Below are 25,752 nucleotides of genomic sequence, written 5' to 3'. Positions count from 1 at the left end.
GATTAAGAAAAACGATACGAGAATCAAATACAATAACAGCAGTGTTGCAGGCCAGTCCTGCATTACTGGATGCCTTGTAATATGTTAATGTTACAACCTGGACTCCACTGCTTAGCTGGATTATCAAGAGCAAGTGAAGTTTTCATGAGATTCTTAGTGAGCGGCCATCTTTAGTTTGTTTGGGACAGGTTGAGAAGAAATGTATTATGATTAGGTCAATGGAAGCAGTGTAGTTGAGCAAGGTACAATACATCACAGAGGATCTGTTCAGGGAAGTGTTTTTCAGGTAATTGTTAAGGTTCTCTCCCTTTGCAGGGTTTCAAGATTCAAATGCGGCCGGCAGCTCTGGTTATTACAGCGGATGTTAAAATTCCTCCAATGGCATTCAAAATAAATAAGCCATTCCACGCGAATGTAATTGTTAACATTTATCAAATTTGAAGTATCCAAACGCTACCCACCTGAGATCAATCATCACCCCCTACTGGCAGACGAACGTTCACTTACAGACCGCTGCTGAGTCAACTCATGCGACACAGAGACAGATACACCATGGGAGTGGCCGTCGATTTTTTAAGATGAGATATTATACAAGCCACTTTGAGTTGCTGAGGCATTTAAGCAAGCGTCATATGAATACAATAGTATTAGTACAGTGAAGTAAAAAAGTATTTGATCCCCTGCTGATTTTGTACGTTTGCGCACTGACAAAGAAATGATGAGTCTATAATTTTAATGGTAGGTTTATTTGAACAGTGAGAGACAGAATAACAAAAATCCAGAAAAACGCATGTCAAAAATGTTATAAATTGATTTGCATTTTAATGAGGGAAATGAGTATTTGACCCCCTCTCAATCAGAACGATTTCTGGCTCCTAGGTGTCTGTTATACAGGTAACGAGCTGATATTAGCACACTCTTAAAGGGAGTGCTCCTAATCTCAGCTTGTTACCTGTATAGACACCTGTCCACAGAAGCGATCAATAAGATTCCAAACTCTCCACCATGGCCATGACCATAGAGCTCTCCAAGGATGTCAGGGACAAGACTGTAGACCTACACAAGGCTGGAATGGGCTACAAGACCATTGCCAAGCAGCTTGGTGAGAAGGTGACAACAGTTGGTGCGATTATTCGCAAATGGAAGAAACACAAAAGAACTGTCAATCTCCCTCGGCCTGGGGCTCCATGCAAGATCTCACCTTGTGGAGTTGCAATGATCATGAGAACGGTGAGGAATCAGCCCAGAACTACACGGGAGGATCTTGTCAATGATTTCAAGGCAGCTGGGACCATAGTCACCAAGAAAACAATTGGTAACACACTACGCCGTGAAGGACTGAAATCCTGCAGCGCCCGCAAGGTCCCTCTGCTCAAGAAAGCACATATGCATGCCCGTCTGAAGTTTGCCAATGAACATCTGAATGATTCAGAGGACAACTGGGTGAAAGTGTTGTGGTCAGATGAGACCAAAATGGAGCTCTTTGGCATCAACTCAACTCGCCGTGTTTGGAGGAAGAGGAATGCTGCCTATGACCCCAAGAACACCATCCCCACCGTCAAACATGGAGGTGTCAACATTATGCTTTGGGGGTGTTTTTCTGCTCAGGGGACAGGACAACTTCACTGCATCAAAGGGACGATGGGCGGGGCCATGTACCGTCAAATCTTGGGTGAGAACTTCCTTCCTTCAGCCAGGGCATTGAAAATGGGACGTGGATGGGTATTCCAGCATGACAATGACCCAAAACACACGGCCAAGGCAACAAAGGAGTGGCTCAAGAAGAAGCATATTAATGTCCTGGAGTGGCCTAGCCAGTCTCCAGACCTTAATCCCATAGAAAATGTGGAGGGAGCTGAAGGTTCGAGTTGCCAAACGTCAGCCTCGAAACCTTAATGACTTGGAGATCTGCAAAGAGTAGGACAAAATCCCTCCTGAGATGTGTGCAAACCTGGTGGCCAACTACAAGAAACGTCTGACCTCTGTGATTGCCAACAAGAGTTTTTCTTCTTCTTTGGTTCTTTCGGTAAAGTCACGTAGAATGAGAATAAAATAATAAATTGATAAAATAAAATAACAATAAAATTCTCACGACGTTTCGGCCACAACACAAGCGGCCTTCATCAGGTGAAGGGACGAGACTGTCTGGAGGACAGCGCTCCAGCGCTGTCCTCCAGACAGTCTCGTTGTCCTCCAGACAGTCTCGTCCCTTCACCTGATGAAGGCCGCTTGTGTTGTGGCCGAAACGTCGTGAGAATTTTATTGTTATTTTATTTTATCAATTTATTATTTTATTCTCATTCTACGTGACTTTACCGAAATAACCAAAGAAGATGAATCCTTGCAGTCACGAAAGCTTTAAATCGAAACAAGAGTTTTGCCACCAAGTACCCCAGCTAGAAATGTATTATGGTTATTGCATTACAAGCGATGGGCTTATTGTGGCACTTGGAATTTCACACCTCGAATGCACTCTGCTCCTTATGAATGTCCTTACACATGTTTCGGTTTAAAAACACTTCAAAGACCTTCAGTGTATTTGACGGGGTTTTTAATGTGTTCCCTGGCAGTTGTGAAGGTTTGATGACCGTGCAAACGTCTTACCACACCGCACCTGATGGGCTCCTCTTCTGTGCGTGTTCTCTGTTCTCGGTCAAAATTTGATGACCGTGCAAATGAATTCCAAGACAGTGCACAGTCGTCACGTCCCGTGAAAGAGGGGAGTTCTGCTATTGGTGAGGTCACAATCAGATAGGGAGGCGGGAGGCACTGACATCATCCACTCGTGACTTTCAGGTGACGTCTCCAGAGGAGGCTTTTACATATTTAAGTAAACATGTGGTAAGCAGTGGGATATCGATGGACACGGTTATTTAAGTTTTATTTAAACAGATATTAAAATTCAATAAAACCTAGGCTAGAACACAATCGGCAACAAAAATCCATGATGCATTTCAAATGTGCTCTTAAAATTATCTCCTTGTGCTGAAACAGATCAGCAGACACGACGTCCCTTTCATTTATCGGTCTCTCCACAAACAAATGTTTTACACAAACTATAAATAGCAAAGCCTTCTGGGAGTGCATCATTGATTCCGTGCAAGCCACCTGTGGACCGGTATTGGTGTACAATGTTTCAACAGCAGTCGGGCTTGCTTCAACCGATGGTTACGAACATCCAGATGTTAATCAGCAAGGAGTATTTCTAGTCCTAGTTCGACAAAATCTAAAAAACACGTAATACAAAATAATTAGTGTTGTGGAGAATGTATTTCCTATACGTAACTTTTAAGTGGTATGCCTTGTAACTGACGAATGATGTGAATATTCCTTATTTCAAAGACAATGACTTGTTCCAGAGGCAGATGCTTCCTGAATCACTAAAAATACCAGTTGACCCGTATCACAAGAACAACAGCTCTCATGTGAGTTATCTGTACAGGTTAATTCCAAAATACACACTTTCGCCTAACAATTACGTATTCCATGTTTGACCCTTATAGATACAATGTTACATGTACACACAAAATCAGACAAGTATTCATTAAATTATCATTCTAAATCATCAATAGGCATATTGACAAAATGTAATTTTACTGCACTGAATTGTGCCTCCTCATGTTACATCGTGATTTGAAGCTTTCATGACTGCAGGAATTCATACTCTTTGGTTCTTTCGGTAAAGTCACCTAGGTAGAAAAAATAATAGATCACGACGTTTCAGTCGCAACACAAGCGTCCGTCTTCAGGTGAGAGAAAGCTGCTGAAACAAGGTCTTATGTAGGCTTAAGATGGGTGCAGCCTCGGGGTAAGAGGGCGAGGCTAGAGATGAGGCTGTGGAAGTGGCTATTGTATTGTGAGAGATTAGCATATCAATGCACGAGCTTAGTATGCCACCAAATCGGTGGCTTACCGAGTATGAGAGTGCAATCTAAAGGACCTGTGAGCATGAGAGTGCAATCTAAAGGACATGTGAACATGAGAGTGCAATCCAAAGGACCTGTGACCATGAGAGTGCAATCCAAGAGGCACAAAGAGAAAGAAACAGAGTCGTAAATAACAGCTGACATAGGCAGGTAGGATGGAAACATCGCAGTCAGTTAAGACTTTACCTGGTTAATAACGTCCTTCCAATGATTGCTCAGTTTGTACCCATCTCAGTTGAAGTTGTGTCTGTTTATATATCTGGATGGCCTCATGAACAAATCTCTGAAGATAGCCGATGGGTTTGCAGAGTACCTTCGTCTTGGAGAAATCCCATACACCCGTCTATCAAATTCACCACAGACGTGGAAAAGGATGGCAAGCTAGCATTCCTGGAAGTTTTGATCGAGACCTGATGGCTTGTTGGGACACTGTCTACAGGATATCCACCCACACGGATGCCCATCTAAAGCCTGACTCCCACCACCATCCAGCCCAGAAGAATTCCCTCATCAAAACACGACACCATCTCCGACTAGCACCACCGAGCCAGTGAGTTGGAGAAAGTACACCAAGCCCTCAGGATGAATGGATACTTTAACCGTACAATCCACAAAGCTGTCTCCCCAGCCATGGGGAGACAACCTTCTGAGGATCCAACCAAAACCATCACTTTACCATCCATAGCAGGGATTACCAAAAAGACTTCCAAAATCTTAAACACAAGATCCAGGTTCGTATCAACACAGTACACAAAATCCGTGATTTGATCCCATCTGTAATAAATGTGATTCCTGACATGCAATACCCTGGTGTCTACAAACCGAGTTGTGATTGCGGCAGCAGTGACATTGGGAAAACGAAACGTGTCTCGGACCGTGTTCGTGAACACAAGGCAGATCTGAAACACGATAGGACCAATACCTCTGCCATTGCTGATCATTGTTTTAACGCTGTGGGCTCACAGGAAATTTATTTTTCCAAGACGGAGGTACTCTGCAAACCTACCGACTACCTTCAGAGATTTGTTCATGAAGCCAGCCAGATATATAAACACAGACACAACTTCAACCAAGAAGACGGGTACAAACTGAGTAATCATTGGAAGGACGTTATTAAACAGGTAAAGTCTTAACTGACTGTGATGTATCCATCCTACCTGCCTATGTGAGCTGTTATTTCTGACTCTCTCTTTGTGCCTCTTGGATTGCACTCTCATGCTCACAGGTCCTTTGGATGGCACTCTCATAGTAGGCAAGCCACCAATACGGTGGTATACTAAGCTCGTGCATTGATATGCTAATCTCTCACAATACAATAGCCACTTCCACAGCCTCAGGCAGACCATCTCTAGCCCCACCCTTTTACCCCGAGGCTGCGCATATCTCAAGCCTACATAAGACCTTGTTTCAGCAGCTTTCTCTCTCTCACCTGAAGACGGACGCTTGTGTTCCGACCGAAATGTCGTGATCTATTATTTTTTTTCTACCTATGTGACTTTACCGAAAGACCCAAAGAGTATGTTACATCGTATTTACAAGAAGTTGATATCCGTCCGATGAGGCCTTCACCTGCAGTGCTCAGACTGAGGGAAGCCAAGTGATAGTGCAAGGTTAAAATCCGACAGGCATGCCTGGTTAGTCCAGGAACATTAATTACAAATATGCACCGTCTGCTTAACATTTGATCGATTGTAAAACATACTATTGTGTCATTCAAAATGAGTAGGCGATTGCTTGCTGGCGTTGTGGTTAAAATTTGGCAAATTCGAAAAATTACCCACAAATTACACAACTGAGATTACACATCAATCATTGCCCCCTACTGACCGACTCATGCCCACATGCAGGCTGGTGCAGGACCACCTTATGCCACACAGGGGCAGCTGCCACTTGGGGGTGCTTGTATATAGTCTTGAAAAATAAGAAAAAAACATGTCATTTTTTGAAAGTATGCTACTGTATGAAAATATGCACATTAATGCAATTATGAAGATTAGGGTCAGCTTCATTATCTAGGGGTGTATTACCAATCGTGATAATACAATGAAAAATTTGTATTTTAATAAAATTGTAGTGACATCGCAGACGTCACTGTTTGGTGCCGACCCTAGAGAAGCACGGCGTGCAATGTACTTACATCGCGGACATCGCATACGAAGCAACATCGTGGATGACACTGGGTAATGCCAGCTCTAACGAGGCACGGCGTGCCATGTATTGACATCGCCGACACCCCGTACATGTGGGTGTAGTACCAGCCCTAGAGCGGCTCGGTGAGTGCTGATAGAGCGCTGAGTGGCACCATGCTCGGCGTGCAGTGCTGTCCCCTATAGGAGGGGATGTGAGGGTGCCGGCCATCAATGGGGTTAGTGTAGGCCATGGCACTCTGGTTGACCCTGGATGGCACGTGATGGGTAAAGTCTACACAGGGGCCCCAAGTGGTCATGTGTCGGGGCGAGATCCCGCGAGAGGATTCGAGGTGGTCGTGGCCAAGGGCAGTGCCAGCCACGCCACGACCCGTGATGATATAAACTGGGTCCCCAGAGGGACCGGGGTTCAGCGTTGTTGTTATCCTGAGAAGTCACCAACACGTGACCTGGACCCAAGCCAGGGTCCTGTCCGTTGTAGCTACTCCCAGTGTAATTAGTGTAGTTAGCCTGGTGGTCCACCACCATAAGTTGTTATCTGTTAAAGGGGCAGTTGCCCCTTTGTGTTCGTATCAATAAATGGATTGCCTCCCCTCGTTTGTCCGCTGGTCCCCTTCATTTGTCCACCTCTGCAGTCCTCTCTCTGCCCCGGTTCCTCACCCCTCTATTTAAGGCCTCGGCACAGATTCGTTGTCCTTCTGTTTGTCTTGGTGTGTGTCTCATTCTGGTGTGTCTTTGTGTCTCTATCTCTGCATGTGTCTGCCTATGCTGTTCCCGTGTCTTATCATTCAATCTTACCTGATGATGGTTGCTTGTGCTGCAATCGAAACGTCGTATTCTATTATTTGATTTTATTTTCTACGTGACTTACCGAAAGAACCAAAGAGTAATACAACATGCTCTTCGAGTGTTTGTGATGAGATATGATACAAAACTCCGAGTTGCTGAGGCAATTAAGCAAGCACCATATAAATGCTAATATTATTATAACAGTGAAGGATTGGGAGCTTATTAGCTCTGGCTCCTGGTTAGAGATCTACCCAACCCACAGGTCCGCAAATACTGGCCGCTCTTACTCTGCAGGTTGAACCTAGGAATTGAGTGTTCAACTTCACATTCTTTCATTAAAGGCCTGTGACAAAGGTGAATCTATTGGAGCTTCATTGTCTCAAGCTTACACATCTACAGGGTCTCCATTTGACTTTGTATTGTCTAAGAAGTCCAGCCACACCTCCACTTCCACAAACTCCTGGGAGTTGCCTCGCTCTGCCTCACAGTCAGAATTCTCCTCCTGCTTCACGTTGCCTCCATCGATGTGAAGGTCCGAATTTGGAGTTGAATCTTCATCTTCACATTTTACCGTCACTTCTTCACTCTTCACTGCTGCCTCTTCACATTTCACCTTCGCCTCTTCACATTTCACCTTCGCCTCTTCAAATTTCACCTTGATACATTTCATAGTGTCCAAGCTGGAATTTACTTCTGGTTCTTTTATCAGGAGGGATGGGCTCATTGCAGCACTTTGACTTGCACAAGTCGATTTCAGACTACACTCCTTGGGGATCTTCTGATGCCTGTGTGTCCTCTGGTGTCTATGAAGCTGTGGCGACTGTGCAAACGCCTTCCCGCACAGAGTGCAGTTGAAGGGTTTCTCTCCTGTGTGTGTCCTCTGGTGTCTTTTAAGATGTGATGACAGGGCAAACGCCTTCCCGCACAGAGTGCACTTGAAGGGTTTCGATCCTGTGTGTGTTCTTTCGTGGTTGTGAAGATATGATGACCGTGTGAATGTTTTTCCGCACACAGTGCACTTGAAATGTTTCTCTCCTGTGTGTGTTCTCTGGTGGCTCTGAAGATTTGATGACTTTGCAAACGTTTTATTGCACAAAAGGCACCTGAACGATTTATCTTCAGTGTGCGTTCTCTGGTGTCGTTTAAGAGATGAACCTGAAAATACCTTCCCACACAAATTGCACTTGAAAGGGTTCTCTTCCGTGTGTGTTCTCTCGTGGTCGTGAAGATTTGTTGACCGTGTAAATGCGCTCCCACACACAGTGCACTTGAAAGGTTTTTCTCCTGTGTGTGTTCTCTGGTGGCTCTGAAGATTTGATGACTCTGTAAATGCCTTCTCACACATAGTGCACTTGAAGGGTTTCTCTCCTGTGTGCGTTCTCTGGTGTTGTTTAAGATGTGATGACCGTGTAAACGCCTTCCCGCACACAGTGCACTTGAAAGGTTTTTCTCCTGTGTGTGTTCTCTGGTGGCTATGAAGATTTGATGACTCTGTAAATGCCTTCTCACACATAGTGCACTTGAAGGATTTCTCTCCTGTGTGTGATGTCTGGTGTCTTTTAAGATCAGATGAACTTGAAAATGCCTTCCCACACACACTGCACTTGAAGGGTTTCTCTCCTGTGTGCATTCTCTGGTGTTTTTTAAGATGTGATGACTCTGTAAATGCCTTCTCACACACAGTGCACTTGAAGGGTTTCTCTCCTGTGTGTGTTCTCTGGTGTCTCTGAAGAACTGATGACTGTGCAAATGCCTTCTCACACACACTGCACTTGAAGGGTTTCTCTCCCGTGTGTGTTCTCTGGTGGGTCTGAAGAACTGATGACCATGCAAATGCCTTCTCACACACGGTGCACTTGAAGGGGTTCTCTCCTGTGTGAGTTCTCTGGTGCTGTGTCAAACTTCCAGTACGATCCGTGCTGTTTGCATCCTGGTCGCATCGTTTCCTTCTTGTACCGAGCTGCGCTGAGTGCCTTTGCTCCATCAGACCAATTCTGCAGAGGAAGCGTCAGAGGAAGCATCCGCTGCAGTCAGAAAAACACATCCACACCATCTACATCAGTATCAAGGCACAGAGGAATGCATATATAAACAGTCACACATGACTTGCACGTCTATACTTTTTCATATATTCATGATATAGTTTAAATAATTCCCAAATTCATCACGCCGGCTGTTAAGGCACACAATGAGAGGGCCAATGGTCATGAATATGCCTGGATGCCCTAGTATCTTCAAAATGAATGTTTACCCTAAACTACAAGCACACAATTTCTGCTGTCAAGCTATGAAAGGAATATTTAAGAAAAATTCAGCTATAATAGCAAAGTGTGTTGAAAATAAAACTATTTGTATTATGCAGAAATGCATAAATGAATGTTCAATCGAAACTTTGAGGTGGAAAGCCTGGCTCAGATTTGCTTGAATGCTCGGATGAATACATCTAACTTCAGCTGCATATGTGCTGACATATTTTCCTGTTTACATTCTTACAAAAAGTCCCAGAGGAAAATTAAAAAACTATTGTTTTGATTTACCCTCCATGTTCAATAGTTAATACCCATTACCGCAAATAAAAACTTGACACTGTCACACATTGGCATGGTAAAAAGGTGGTTGTGTGTCCAGAACCATGCCTGGCCGCCTTAATCTGCTCAGTATTAATGCTTTCTCACTTCACCATGTAATGAATTTAAGACCAATCAACATAGCAGAGGCCCACAATAAGTTCAGCTTTCACTAACACTATGTAACACGATTTTTGTCCCTGGGTAGTGTTATTTTGTAATTGCTTATGCCTAAAAAGTATAGAAAATGGCTATTATTCCCCACAAACCTTCTTTTGTGACCAGGACTTTACGTGAAGTAATGACAAAAATGCACACGTTTTCTCATTGCAAATACGTAAATTTCAAAATATCACTGTCCTGGTCACAAAAGCAAAGTGTGTGGGGAATAATAGCTATTTTCTGTACTTTTGAGGCATAAGCAATTAGAAAATAACACTTACTACCCAGGGAAAACATTTTTTTTTGGTTACAGTGTTATAAATCATATTTGCTGTCGGCCATAATCAAAATAATTGTTGAGTTCATAATGCAGTGAAATAACTGCGCTACAGATCCCCACAAAGATAAACTCTTAAATACACATGCATTTCACATGGATCATTAACATCTTACCTATAAATGGCATTCTTTGTGTGGATTGACTCTCAATCGGCGGGGTTTACGTTGAATTTTTTTTTGCCGGGAAGTCGAAAAAGATGGCAAGCTACCTTTTTGGATGTCCTAATAAAAAAGAGAGCCACTCTGTCTACAGGAAAGATCCCCATACGGATGCTTACCTGAAACCGGATTCCCACCACCATCCATCACCAGAAGAATTCCCTCATCAAGACTCTGCACCATAGAGCCCAATGCATATCCGACCAGGAACACATAGGCAGTGAACTCAAGCACGTACACCAAGCTCTTAAGGCTAATGGTTACTCCGACTACACATTCCGCAAAGCTATCACTCCAACCATGAAGAAGGACCCTCTTGAAGAGCCTTTCAAAACCATCACTTTACCCTACATTGCGGGGGTCACAAAAAAGATCTCCAAAGTCTTGAATAAACACAAGATCCAGGTACGATTCAACACATTACATAAAATCTGTGATCTGGTTCCGTCTGTAAAATATGTGATTCCGGACATACAGTACCCTGGTGTCTACAAACTAAGTTGCCTCTGTGGTAGTAGTTACATTGGAGAAACGAAACGACATGTCTCGGACCGCATTCGTGAACACAAAGCAGACCTTAAACATGGTAGGACCAACACCTCGGCCGTGGCAGATCACTGTTATAATTCAGTAGGCTCACTTGACATTGACTTCTCCAAGACAGAGGTTCTTTGCAAGCCATCTGGCTACCATGAGAGATTCGTTCATGAGGCTATCCACATATACAAACACAGAGACAATTTCAACTGAGAAGATGGATTCTGGCTTAGCAATCATTGGAAGGATTTGATAAACCATTTCGGGTCTTAATTGATTGTTTACGCTTACGGTGGCTTTCAGACCGCATCCATTATTTTCGTCTCCCCCCTCCTCTTTTCCGAACATAGATGGACTCGTCCATCTGAACAAACTGTCAAATCGCTCTCCGTGGTGCTAACATTAAAAATAAGCGCCACTTTTTTTCCAATTTTCTTGCTGTGGTTTTCACACCTGAAGATGATTGCTTGTGTTGCAGTCGAAACGTCATGAGAATTGTATTGTTTTATATTTTTATTATTTTATTCTTTCCCTTCTACGCGACTTTATCGAAAGAACCAAGACTATAGTATTATTGTAGTGGGGGGGGGGGTAGCGGCCCAGCCCCCAGCCTCGGCCGGCTGGGCAATCTAGGCGAGGCCGGGGGCTCTGCACGGGACTAGGTCTCACCACGGCCTTCTGTCAGGTGAGTACTTTGTGCTATAGAGTCGATATATACTGCTACTAGCGGGAAATACCCGGCATTGCCTGGGGGAAAAATATATATTGAAAAACTTCTGAAAACTTAAAAACATAACATACAAATGAAAAGAAAACTCATTAATTAAAAATAAAATAAAACCCAAGCGTGCCAAGATTCGATTCTTTAAATCGCTCAAAGGAATCGAAGGTTGTATATTTCTTTCTAATCGGCCTATTCCCGTTGAATACAAGTTGGTTGCATGTCGGGAAGTATGCTAAACATTTTGAACAGACACACATTCGTAAATTTCCCTTTTATATATAAGATACAGTCAGCATGTACTACTGTAGTGATAGCAGGTACCACTACAGTATGTACTGCTGTAATCATACAGGTACCACCACAGTCGGTATGCACTGCTGTAATGAAACCAGGTACCACCACAGTATGCACTGCTGTAATCATAGCAGATCCCACCACACTCAGTATGCACTGCTGTAATCATAGCAGGTACCACCACAGTATGCACTGCTGTCGTGAAAGCAGGAACCACCACAATATGCACTGCTGCGGTGATAGCAGGAACCACCACAGTCGGTATGCAATGCTGTAGTTAAAGCAGGTACCACCACAGTCGGTATGCACTTCTGTGATAGCAGGTACCACCACAGTCGGTATGCACTGCTGTGGTGAAAGCAGGTACCACCAGTCAATATGCACTGCTATAGTAAAAGCAGGTACCACCACAGTCGGTATGCACTGCTGTGGTGATAGCAGGTACCACCACAGTGGTGATGCACTGCTGTAGTGAATGCAGGTACCACCACAGTCGGTATGCACTGCGTTAATCATAGCAGGTGCCACCACAATCGGTATACACTGCTGTAGTGAAAGCAGGTACCACCACAGTCGGTATGCACTGCTTTAATCATAGCAGGTACCACCACAGTCTGCACTACTGTAATCATAGTAGGTACCACCAGTCAGTATGCACTGCTGTAGTGATAGCATGTACCACCACAGTCGGTATGCACTGCTGTAGTGATAGCAGGTACCACCACAGTCGGTATGCACTGCTGTAGTAATAGCAGGTATCACCACATTCGGTATGCACTGTTGTAGTGAAAGCAGGTACCCACGCGGGGGTAAAAATATTTTTGAGAGGGGGAGGTCGACAATTTTCGGAAACCTTTTATATCAGCTATTTAACCCCCACTTTCTATAACTTTTTGGACTTCTGAAAGCGTCTTATAATTGTGTTGGTGGAGAAATGAACAAATGGACAAACGGCCCACCGGGCTTTCACAATAGTTTAGTATCTGTGTATGCATATGTAATGTTTTTAAGATAAGTTTTCAAATATACTCATTGGTTCTTTCGGTAAAGTCACGTAGGTAGAAAAATAAAACAAAATAAAAAGAATACGTTTGTAAATATGTTTTGCCCGGGCAACGGCAGGTACTTCCCGCTAGTCTTACCTATAAATGTCATTGTTTGTCTATCTGCGTATCTGTTTATCTGTATGCGGCCGAAAGTTGTGAAGGATTTGGCTTGCAAACTGTGGGGTTTATGTAAAAAAATAAGTAGCCAGGTACCATGCCATAAGCCCCGTGCTGAGCCAGCGCTATTCCGATTTCGCGTCCGTCACCTTTAAAGAAGTTTAATTAACGATTATTACACAGCGAGCGCTCGACCATACCAACTCACACGCGTTCGGTGGGGGGGGGGGCCCTACCAAGTCACACGCGTTCAGTGGGGGTGAGGGGGGAATTCTCTTTTGTGTGGACACTGCGCAAGGTAACACGCACAGATTCACAGCACCCTTCACAAATCGCCTCTTATAGGTTAAATTAACTGACAGGGATGAACCAATGTTTTTGAAGAAGAGCTTTATTCTGGATTCTTGAGACATAAGCAGCCACGCAATATCACTTACTGCACAGATGGCAAACCAATAAATATACTCAATTACGTCTTCATTCTATAATATTTACACTTGCCCCCTCAGTAGGGGGTTTGAGTAGTGATATTATGTCAATTACGCTTGATTGGTGCGCATCTGCTCATAGTTATAGGTCGATTAGGTTAATTTTGAATTCGTTGACTTTCATTAATTTGCTTAAGCAAATGTTTGCACCAAAATGGCAGAACACCCTCGCAGTCACTCCTAATTATTTACTTATTATACATGCATGCATTTCCCCTCTCCCTTGCTTCTTTCGCTAAAGGCACGTACATAGAAAACTATTATTTAAAAACGTATTTAGTCAATATGAAAGTGAGAGTGTGCGTCTGTACGTCCATGTGGGCGAGGGTCCATGTGTGTGTGCATTGTGTCTGTGCGAGCCCGTGTGTGTATGCGTCAATGTGTGTGCGAGTCAATGTGTGTGACAGTCACTGTTTGTTTGTGTACGTCCATGTGTCTGTGTGCGGTGTGTTTAAGTCGATGTGTGTGTCAGTCGATATGCGTGTGTGTCAGTCAATATGCGTGTAAGTCCATGTGTGTGTGTAGTTCCATGTGCATGTCAGTCTGCGTGTGTTTAAGTCGATGTGTTTGTGTGTTAGACGATGTGTGTGTGTAGGTCCATGTGTGTCAGTCGATGTCTGTGTGTGTGTGTACGTCGAATGTGTCTGCGTGAATCCATGGGCATTTGTAAGTCGATGTGTGTGTATAAGTGAATGTGTTTGTGTGTGGGTCGGTGCATGTGTGTTAGTCAATATGTGTGTTTGTGTAAGTCCATGTGTGTGTGTAGGTCCGTGTGTGTGACGCTACTGGGTAGTTGGAGGTAGTCGCCCTCCAATAACAACGGAGGGCGGAGGAACGACGCTCAGAACAACGAGCGGACCGCCGGGTGGCTAAAGCACAGCAAGTTGGCACAGTAGGGGGCACAGGTGGTGCATCAGCCAGTCATCTCAGTCAGTCGACCCGTGGCACCTGGGCCTGCCCCGTGACCTCCTGCCAGCGGGTGTTCGACACTTCACGTGGCCTCAGGGTGCACATAGCCTGGCACAAGCGTCGTGGTGACGTCACCGCCACTTAGTGGCGAATAGCGGTTGTTGTTGTGTGTGTGACTCTATTAATGTGTGTGTTTAAGTCCATGTGTGTGTGAGTCGCTGTGTGTGTGAGTCCAATGTGTGTGGGTAAGTCCAAATGTGTGTGTAGGTCTGTGTGTGTGCGAGTCTATGTATGTGTGTGCGCGATTCGATGTGTGTGTCAGTCGATGTGTGTGCATGTGTGTAGACAACTAATATTTATCTATTAAGTTCGTAATTTTTACAATGCTAATGTGTGTCTAAGTCCATGTGTGTGTGTCAGTCTATGTGCGTGCGTGAGTTGATGTGTATGTGTAAGTTGATGTGTGTGTCCTTTTTGCCCGGGCAACGCCGGGTACTGCCCGCTAGTATTATATAAACACAACATCGACCATTCATGATGAATTGGAAGTAATCTTATCACAATCCTAATACCATGATAGGTGCAATTTAACACCATGTAAGTGTGGATTCCTTGTCAGCAGGTAATGGTAATGATATAGGTGTCAAGGGTTGACTGACAGATGAACCAGCTGTGCTCGCCACTGTCTTGCTGGGTTTGAGGAACCCAGCGTTCCACCCATTCATGTGGGCGTCGCTCTTCCACCCTCATCATTGTTGCAGAGCAAATACCTCAAACTGCCCTGCAGCATACTTCATGGGCCTCCTCCACAGAGGCCGATCTTCACTCTTGGCAAGTCATCGGCAGGTCCGATCACCTCCACATCCTCCAATCTCTTTTCTAGCCAATGCCATGCCTGTTCAGCCCCTAATGTCTGGACAAACAAAAGCTGCTTGAGCATGCAGTGTCTGAGAATACGGGATTCATCACCGAACCAATGCAGGCTCGCCTGCTAAAGAGACTCAAGATTATATTCTATATTGATATCTTAAGCATCTATAAGCTTCTAATACAATATAATCTGGCTGAATACAAAATGAATCATAGGCAGGCCAGCCTTCATTGTACAAGCCAGCACAGATTGTCATTTAAATAAGTTCATATTTTGCATCCACAGAGTAATATCTGTGGCCAAGAAGAACAGCTGTGTTCATTAGTTTCTGAAAACACTTGTCCTGGTGAGGGTCGTGGTGGCAGCATGCTGAGGGCGGTCCAGGTCTCCTTTTCCCTGGAGACAGACTCGCTCATCTTGGGGAATTCCGAAGCGTTCCCAGGCCAGCCAAGCGGCATTGTCTTGGGCCAGCCCCGGGGTCTTCGCCCAGTGGAACATGTTTGATAGAGTTCCAGGGGGAGCCTATTGGGGGGCATCCTTACATATATTCTATATTGATATCACCCCTAGAGCCAGGCCCAGGGGCTGCGTTCACCAACAAGCACCTCGTGGCCGCGTGACCAACACAACTCAAAATGGCTTAGTGGTGCCATCCTGTGTGTCGAACATCCGCAGGATGAAGGGTGAGGGGCGGGTGCGATGCCAGTATGGCAGGGAGAGGGATGGTCTCAGATGGACTTGACATTAGCGATGGACACTCAGAGCTATGTATGGAGCAAAATTCCAGGCACCTTCCACACAGTGTTACAGTCTAATGAAATAATGCTGCTCGACTAATTTTAAGTGAGACTTTGGCTGCCAAACCAGAGCTGGTCGTGAACACATTAACCAGGTATGGGAGCTCCTCCAACACTTGTAGAATTGCCTGATTATTCGTGCAGAGTTGAGCAGGTGCAGTGTTGTATGACATGGAATTACCAGGCAGGTCATTATTTTTGTGGAACATTTGCAAGGCCCCATTTCAAGATAGAATTATCAAGGCATAGAACAAGATTCCCTAATCCATCTCACTGAGTAGCCATTACCAAATCATCAGCAGATGTAATATGGTTGACCAGCAGGGAACGATCCTTTAACTATGACCAGGCATCGATTAGCAAATCATTGTAACCGTAACAAATGCAATGGTTTTATTATGACGATTGGGAGCTTCTTAAACTACATAGTTATTGAAGATGCTATGTAATGTAATGCATGGGGCCAGAATGAATTTCTGTCACAAGCCATGTTGAACATGAAATGGATCGGACTCCTGGTCACGCAGCGTTAAACCATCCTGCCCAAAATCATACAAATCCTCAAATAATGTGAGCAGAGGCATAGATATGAATACAAATAACAACCCAAAGCCCCAAGCCTCTTTATGGTACAATAGGCCTTAATTAAATCAAGAATGCAGAGATCTAGTTTCTGTTCAAAATCCATACACCTCTGCTGTAGTCAATAGACATAAAATACAGCAGCCCCTTGCATTTCGCTGAGGTTACATTCTTGGAAATTGCCGCGCGAAAGATAAAAGTGCGATATTCTATACTTAAGCCCTACCTAAGTAATGGCGTTAAGTAAACGTCAACTAAATTTTACATCACAATTGAATTAAGTAATGCACTCCAAATAAACTATACAATTGAAATAAAGAAGAAACCGTACACAAAAAAATATTCCAAGATAAAAAATTGTGTAAATCTATAAAGATTAAGCAGACTTTGCACCTGTGTAGATTTTTTGTGAACCAAATTCCACCAACACACCCCAAACTTTCCACGCACACTCAACACCTATACCACGTGCACACTCCAAACCCCCTGCTCCTCAACTCCCCCCTTGCTTTCTATTGCCATGTGTTAAAGCCCGGGGCATTCTCACTACTTCCGGTTTGCCACACATGCAAACACATTTTGACATTTCATATACTACAATTCCACACACTCACCATAACATAAGTGTCTCCACTGCACTGCTATATTTGTTCTCACAGATCTACTTGCATGTCTGACAATACTAGACAGGCTCACCAGCATTGCAAAAATGTCATCAACACCAAGATGCAATTCCTGCAAGGTGATGATGGCTACCATTTCTTACTCCGCCAAACTGACCCAGCAATAGGCTTGCCAAAACAAAATAAGATTTCCGCCATGGACGTACAGTGAAACCTTGGATTGCAAGCATAATTCGTTCCGGAAATGTGCTCGTAATCCAAAGCACTCGTATATCAAAGCGAATTTCCCCATAAGAAATAATACTGTATTCATATAACAAAAATGTAATACAAAATACCTTTTTATATTTTTATTATTTAAATTTAATATAAAGTAATCAAATTTATTAATTGCATTTAATCGTGGCTGGTGTGAGGGAGACGAGAGAGTGGAGAGGAGGGTTATTGTGTAGGACGACATTCACTTGCAGTACAGTTACTAAAGAACAGTCACTACACTTGGACACAAAATTTAAAAAATGCTTTACGCACACACATGTGGTCACAACACTATACTGTAGTAAACAGTATACGCTCGCACGGATGTTGACTATACGAGTGAGACACGCCGACTGAGACCGAGCATGGGAGATGATTACTCACAATCCCGCATCGAGATAACCTTTGGCTGTTGTGATCACGTGACGCTCAGCAGACAAAGCGTATACTGTACGTACTGCTCGTATTGCAAGACATCGCTCGTTTATCAAATTATTATTTATAAAAATGTTTTGCTCGTCTTGCAAAACACTCGCAGACCAAGTTACTCGCAAGCCAAGGTTTCACTGTATTTGCATTCAGGATCATAGTATGAAACGGAGGTTTCAATCTCTTCTTGAGACGCAAAGAGCTCTTCCACTAATTTGCTGTCGACATGTATGCCTAAATTTAAGCTTCATTCGATTAAAACAATCAGATGGAAAAACATCCAACAATGTCTATCCTGAAGCTCTCCAAGGGCAATGGATTTAAAAGCTGCCCTCATTATGAAAACAAGCCCTGCGATTATATAACACAACCGAAAAACCGTTACAAAAACACACATTTACCGACTTCATTGCCAGAAATCAATTATTCGAACAAAGCCAGCATGGCAAGGCATTACTCTTAATGTTTGATTACTGAGGCCTGTGCGAAGCCGGGTAACTTAGCTAGTACTGAATAAATACTATACTTTCGATGATGTTTGTGCGTGAGTGGGGAGCGGTAGTGCAACAGTTAGCATGCTGAGCTATAATCCCAGCGAGCCGAATTATATTTCTACAGAGCCAAGCCACAACATTTGGCTGTCGCCTGATGAAGCTGGTTGTAATTACTGGCGAAACGTCGTACTTAAGATTGAAAATGTTGTGGCTTGGCTCTCCACCACACTGGTGTGATGTACGAGTGACGAATTGGCCACATTCTGTTTACGTGACAACCCCTACTAGTTGGCTGTGTCGGGTGGTGGAGGGTTTAACTACACATATATTTACGCGATCTAACCCAAACAAACCTGTATTACTAATGTATATTTGGCGTTTGCGTGTCTCTCTCCCCGTGGAATTTCCTCCGAATCCTCCGGTTTTTCCCTGCACATTTAGAGTCAACATCACCACGCGTTTAGAGTATTTGACCGACAGACATTTCCACACGTTGATAAGCCACTTTGTTGTGGGGAGGTCGCTTCTGAAAAAGAGCGGTGTAGCAGCTCAAGTGGGATATGCCTGGTAAAATAAAAAAAAACTGTAGAAATATTTAAAAGAAACAAAGTGACAAAATAGTGAGCCAGGTGAAGACAAATTAAACTTAAGCAGAGAATTAAAGCAAATGCATTCAGGCGATGGGCAGGGGGCAAGGCCCCGCAAGGCTAGGCCCCGCGTTGTAATGTTCCAACCTGGACATCGATTCCATACTCGCTGCTACTCAATTGATATCCCTACAAGAGAGAGAGAGAGATAAGATGCGAGGCTCTACCTGGGTAAACAACAACAACTACCACAACAACAACCACGATGTGAACTTCTCACCTCGGATCTCAGTGTGAGCGCGCGCAGTGCAACAGCTTCCTGATATCTCGTGACGTCATTCGGCAGCAGGAGGTGACATGACGTCACTTGCGGAGTGCAGCACAATCCCCTTCCCCCAACGAGCTGCGATGTTACCGAATAAATTATGATAATGAGCCAGGCCAATGTCGGGCGTGGATTCTGAACCCGTCGCAATCAACTCGTGATGGTATTTATGAATATATTATCTTAATGAGGTACCAGTGACTGGGCGTAGCTTTGCCCAAATAAGGATTTTTACTGGAACGAAAATCGGCAGTGACAAACCAGACGTGACGTCACGCTCAAACGCGCGGTGGAGGGGGGGTTGGGGGAGAATACCTAGGTGACATGTCGTCACTAGCGAGGTACACCTCCCTCAGGCGTCTCACACCGATGAGGTAATGCAGAGTGGTGACGTCAGAGAGCGAGAGAGAGGGAGGTTTGAGTTTTAGTTTATTTAGATTACTTTTCCATTGCTGCCTCTCTTTAACAGAGATCCCTTGGGTGCGTGAGCGCAACAACAACGTGAACATTATTGTGTGTGTACACTGTTGGCACAGTAGGGGGCACAGGTGGTGCATCGGCCAGTCATCTCAATCAGTCGACCCATGGCACCTGCTGGGTCTGCCCCGTGAACTCCTCTTCACGTGACCTTAACGTGCACATAGCCTGGCACAAGCGTCACTGCCACTTAGTGGCGAATGGCGATCGTTGTTCTTGTTACTGTGTGTGTGTATACACTGTGTATGTGCAGAATGTGCGTGTACACTGTGTATGTACATGGTGTGTGTACACCTTGTGGGTACACTGTGTCCTAAGTACACTTCTGGAGTCACGACCGCGGAGCAACTCTGCGAACGCCGCGATTCCCGTCCCGGCCCCCGCACTAAACACGCCACCCGCACGCAGCGCACCCACGTAGTGTCCTGGCTGGGGGTTGCCTGGCACATCTGGTTTTAATCCCGAAGGGGCCCCAGGGGGAGAGTCCCACGGTTTCCCGGTGCCAGCAGATTGGCCGACCCCCACAGGACAGGTTACATTGCGGTGCCCCTAAATTGGCTGAAAATTGTATGGGCGCAAAAAGAAAAGATTCCCTGGGCCAACTGCAATGAGTTGCTCACGACATTGGGGGGGGGGGGGGGTGCGGGAGGACAGAGGGTGGAATATTAGGCATAAAGAGCAGACCCGAAGACGCGAACTACTGGGCACGGGAGAACGATGAGAGAAAGGAACCTTGAGCAAGGAACCCTGAGCAAGGGACAATGGGTGGGGGCATAACGGACGCTCCAGGTGAGGGTGGGGCATCAGTTGTAAATTGAAAAGAAGGCGCGTGATTGGCTGCGCGACGCAACGCCCCCCGAGCCTTTGAAGTTTAGAGTAAAAAGGTGGCAGCCCTGGGACGATTGGGGGGGAGTTGTCCACAACCTCTGGTCCGTCACGACCCACTACCTGCCTGCCATCCTGCCTCTTCAAGCCGCTCACAGCATCCGTGTGATGCCAGCGAGTGCTGCTGCGAGACAGTGACTGGGCAAGTCTTCTCTCGTCCTTCTCCCTCCGACTCTCTCAGCGTCTGTTGGACACCACGAGTCCAGTTTCAAGGTACGGGGTAGGACGTTTGAGTAGCTGGGTTCATAGGCTAGGCTCTCCTCGCGAAATATTCCTCCTCCGGGTAATGTGTATCGGTGTAGTGTGATTTCTGTGTGTGGGCAGACCCTCGGCGTAGCATCTGTGATCTGTGTGTGGTGCGTCTGTGTGGAGAGACGGTGTGCCCGGCATGAGAGCGAGCGCAGGGCTGTAGCGTGGGTGTGGTGTGAGTGATTTGAGCATGCGCGTGAAGGCGCGTGTACTACAGCATATACGGACGCCGTCGTTTGCATGTGTTTAAGCTCGCATGCGTTTTTACGCAGCGCGCTTTACGCAGCGAGTTTGCACTGCGTGTTTGCATTATGCTGCCGGGTCCTCCGAAGCCGTAGCGCTGGCCGTATGGGAAGCATGCGCCTATAGAGTGTGCATATTCATACCGCCGCCGTTTCTTTTGATTAGCACTCGGCGTGTGCGGGATAACCTTCGTGGTGGTAAGCCAGCCATTCAGATATGTCCCTCAGAGAGGGCGCTGGCGCTGGAGAGCCGATCACCCGATCGGCGGGGGCCTGGCGAGAGGCGGCCGACGAGGAGGAGGGGGGAGTGGAGGGAGTGGACGTCGCGCCCCGCCCGCTCACGATGAGCAGGGAGGTGGACGTCGGCCCCCACACACTGTGTTGGCACAGTAGGGGGTACAGGTGGTGCATCGGCCAGTCATCTCAGTCGACCCATGGCACCGGAGTCTGCCCTGTGACCTGCCGGCGGGCTTTCGACACTTCACGTGGCCTACATGTGCACATAGCCTGGCAGAAACGCTGTGGTGACATCACTGCCACTGAAACATGGCGGTCGTTATTCTTAGTAAAGTGTTTGTGTATATACTGTGTATGTGCAGACTGTGTGTGTATGTACACTATGTGTGTATGCTCTGCGTGTACATTGTGTGTACACAATACGTCTCCACTGCGAATGTGTGCACACAGTGTGTGGGCGGTCCGAATCAGTCGGGCGGCATTATATTTTCATCATCTGCACAATGCTGTTTGGAAGCTACCTGGTCTGTCGCTCCGCATGAAGCTTCGGGTCTTCTCGGCCACAGTTATGCCCTCCCTTCTCTAGGCATGTAAAACGTGGACCCCTCTAAATGGAATATCTGCGCCGGTTAGAAACATTCACGCTTGCATGCCAACACTCAGATTGAGGGAAGCCAAGTGGTAGCGCATTCTCTATTTATTGCAGAGGTTCAAGGTACAAATCCGACAGGCACCCCTGGCTACTCCAGTAACATTAACCAAAATATGCACCATCTGCTTAACAGTGGATGTAAAACATACTATTGTGTCATTCAAAACACATACATCATTCTTGATTTGGCGCTTTCATGATTGCAGGAATAACTCTGTTTTTTTCGGGAAAGTCACGTAAAAATAACAAATAAAATTACATAATAGCTTACGACGTTTCGATTGCAACACAAGCAATCATCAGGTACAGAAGAGCTAAATTTAAGAGAGAGAGGAAACACATAACCGCAGATATATATACAGACACTCAAGTAGAGGGAATCAACACATACACCAGGGGATACAGAGAGAGACGGAGGAGCACACTAAATATATCTGCGGTTATGTTTCCTCTCTCTCAAATTTAGCTTTTCTGTACCTGATGATGATTGCTTGTGTTGCAATCGAAACATCGTACGCTATTATGTAATTTTATTTCTTATTTCTACGTGACTTTACCGAAAAAAACAAAGAGTAATTCCTGCAGTCACGAAAGCGCCAAATCAAGTTTAAACCACCTCTACGGGGAGGTATGAAGTCTGTGTCTTTGTGTTGTCTCTGCTGGTGTGTCTACCTTTGTGTCTTGGCTTGGGTTTGTGTCACTGTGCTGTCTCTGCCTGTGTGTGTGCCTTGGTGTCTCGGAGTGTGTGCTGCTGTTTCCTCCGCACCCCTATGTGCTTGACAACTTATGTCATCCACCCGCGCCGTCCTTTGATGTATACTCTCTTCATGCTAATTTGTGTCCCATTGTCTCTCAGTCCCAGCCCCGCCGTCTGTCTATTTAAGGCCTCGACACAGAGATGCTGCTTCACTGTGTGCATCTCTCCCCATGTGTCTCTGTGCTAACTCGTTCTGCTTGGATGTCTATATATGTGTATGCGGTCTGTATTCTATCACTCTCTTAAATTTCACACTTAACTTGCAATCTTTGAAATAGTGTAATCAACCAGACCATGCGTTGTGTTTTGACCGACCGTCTGTGTTGCTTTATATGGTTTCCAAATTTTGCTAAACTGTTTGATTTAGTGTGCTCCTCCGTCTCTCTCTGTATCCCCTGGTGTATCTGTGTTAATTCCCTCTACTTGGGTGTCTGTATATATCTCTGTGGTTATGTTTCCTCACTCTCTTAAATTTAGCTCTTCTGTACCTGATGATGATTGCTTGTGTTGCAATCGAAACGTCGTACGCTATTATGTAATTTTATTATTTCTTATTTCTATGTGACTACCGAAAAAACATAGATCATTGCATGTGGGTGTCATTGTCAAAATTTGGGTAATTCCAAATATTATCCAAAAATTACACAACTGAGATTACACGTCAATTTCATCATGGGATCTCCTTTGCCAGTACCAAAATATGAGATTCAGTTTTCTGGCAAAAGGCGTTTTGGCCTCCTCTGCTCTAATACCGTTTTGAGACTAGGCTCAAAAGAAAGCTGTCTCTGGTGTGGACCAATCAGTGTCAAATACAGTGCATATATTATCAGAGTACGTTTTTTTTTGCATTCTAACCAGTATTGTGATTAATGCAGACATGATTCCTTGTCTTCTTTGGTTCTTTCGGTAAAGTCACGTAGAATGAGAATAAAATAATAAATTGATAAAATAAAATAACACAATAATATTCTCACGACGTTTCGGCCACAACACAAGCGGCCTTCATCAGGTGAAGGGACGAGACTGTCTGGTAGGACAGCGCTGGAGTGAAAGAGCCACGTTCAGATCACGGCCTTTAAGCTGTGTGAGAGGAACAAAGCGCCTTGACAAAGAAATTAGCATATAATTTAGCATTGAAATGGCTGAATGATTAGCTTGTGACTGGTCACAGAAATAGTTATGTTAAAAGTCAAAGCATACACATCCGCAGAGGCACCCCTTGACAATGGAACTAGCATAGAATTTAGCATTGAAATAGCTAAGTTAAAGCATACACATCCGCAGAGGCACCCCTTGACAATGGAATTAGCATAGAATTTAGCATTGAAATAGCTGAGTGATTAGCTTGTAACTGCTCACAGAAATAGCTACGTTAAAGTCAGACCATACACATTCACCGAGGCACTTAGTACAAATCAAACAGGAGAATTTAGCATTGAAATAACTAGGCGAATTTAGCATTGAAATAACTGAGTGATTAGCTAGTGACTGGTCACAGAAATGACTATGTTGAAGTCAAGGCCTACACATCTGAGCTATTCACAGTACTATATAGTGAACCAATAAAAACTAAAATATAAATTACCTTAATGTTATCAATAAACTCTATATTCTCCAATCAGCTAAGCTACCAACAATAAGTCGTTATATATCACAATGCTATATGGCGAAAACATGGGTGGATTCTTACCCTCAACTTTAGCACCACGGATAGCTACGGGCCCCATTCAGACGGACGAGTTCGTCCATGGTCGGAACAGAGGAGGGGGAGAGAGACAGCTGCGAGGCCCTAGTATACTCCATGTTGTAAAACCATACCATTAACCGTGGTGTGAGAGGTATTAAGAGGCAATGCTGGCGAAAGAGCTGCGGTCTGAAGGTCATCGTAAAAATACAATTAATTAAGAACAGAAATGATTTAAAACATCTTTCCAGTGGTTACTAAGCCAGAATCCATCTTCTCGGTTGAAATTGTCTCTGTGCTTGTATATGTGAATGGCCTCATGAACGAATCTCTCATGGTAGCCGGTTGGTTTGCAAAGAACCTCCGTCTTGGAGAAGTCAATGTCATGTGAGCCCACTGAATTATAACAGTGATCTGCCACGGCAGAGGAGTTCGTCCTACCGTGTTTCAAGTCTACTTTATGTTAGTGGATGCGGTCTGAGATATGTCTTTTGGTTTCTCCAATGTAGCTACTACCACAGAGGCACTTTAGTTTGTAAACGCCGGGTACTGTATGTCTGGAACAGCATCTTTTACAGATGGAACTAAATCACGGATTTTATGTACTGTGTTGAATCGGACCTGGATCTTGTGTTTATTCAGGATTTTGGAGATCTTTTTAGTGACCCCTGCAATGCAGGGTAAGGTGATGGTTTTGAGTGGCTCCACAAGAGGATCCTTCTTCATGACTGGAGTGATGGCTTTGCGGATTGTGTAGTCGGAGTAGCCATTAGCCCTGAGAGCCTGGTGTACGTGCTTGAGTTCACTGGTAATATGGAATTGATGTGGTCGCGGAATTGGTCTAGAGCAGGCTGGCCATGTGGCCAATTCCGCGACCACATCAATTCCATACACCCAGCCATCAGATTTACCATAGAGGTCGAAAAAGATGGCAAACTACCCTATTTGGATGTCTTAATTAAAAGGAGACATGATGGTTCAATGAGCCACTCTGTCTACAGGAAAGCTACCCATACAGATGCTTACTTGAAACCGGATTCCCACCACCATCCATCCCAGAAGAACTCCCTCATCAAGACTCTATACCATAGAGCCCAATGCATTTCCGACCAGGAACACATTACCAGTGAACTCAAGCACGTACACCAGGCTCTCAGGGCTAATGGCTACTCCGACTACACAATCCGCAAAGCCATCACTCCAGTCATGAAGAAGGATCCTCTTGTGGAGCCACTCAAAACCATCACCTTACCCTACATTGCAGGGGTCACTAAAAAGATCTCCAAAATCCTGAATAAACACAAGATCCAGGTCCGATTCAACACAGTACATAAAATCCGTGATTTAGTTCCATCTGTAAAAGATGCTGTTCCAGACATACAGTACCCGGGCGTTTACA

At 44.9% G+C, this 25,752-nt stretch overlaps 1 protein-coding gene across 5 annotated transcripts in view; it reads right to left on the bottom strand.

The window, feature by feature from the left end:
- Positions 1–2,864: 2,864 nt before the first annotated feature.
- The window catches only part of LOC142906830 (uncharacterized), a 169,869-nt gene continuing 146,981 nt past the window's right edge, over positions 2,865–25,752 (bottom strand). Inside the window, exons 1-3 of one of the 5 annotated variants that reach the window (XM_076055441.1) lie at positions 19,126–19,216; positions 14,975–15,117; positions 2,865–8,856 (exon numbers count right to left, since the gene is read on the bottom strand). In XM_076055441.1, the coding sequence (XP_075911556.1) occupies positions 7,248–8,856; positions 14,975–14,994 (1,629 nt within the window). In that variant the 5' untranslated portion in view covers positions 14,995–15,117; positions 19,126–19,216 and the 3' untranslated portion in view covers positions 2,865–7,247. Of the gene's footprint in view, positions 8,887–14,974; positions 19,095–19,125; positions 19,232–25,752 lie in introns of those variants that run through there. The other 4 variants (XM_076055442.1, XM_076055445.1, XM_076055444.1 and 1 more) reach the window with 4 other exon arrangements.

The sequence above is a fragment of the Petromyzon marinus genome, chromosome 71 (genome assembly GCF_048934315.1).
Source record: "Petromyzon marinus isolate PM22_M1 ecotype Great Lakes invasive population chromosome 71, UKy_Petmar_22M1.pri1.0, whole genome shotgun sequence".
Lineage (NCBI taxonomy): Eukaryota > Metazoa > Chordata > Hyperoartia > Petromyzontiformes > Petromyzontidae > Petromyzon > Petromyzon marinus.
Note: the sequence above shows the minus strand (reverse complement) of the source record. Positions and strands in the feature narration are given on the sequence as shown.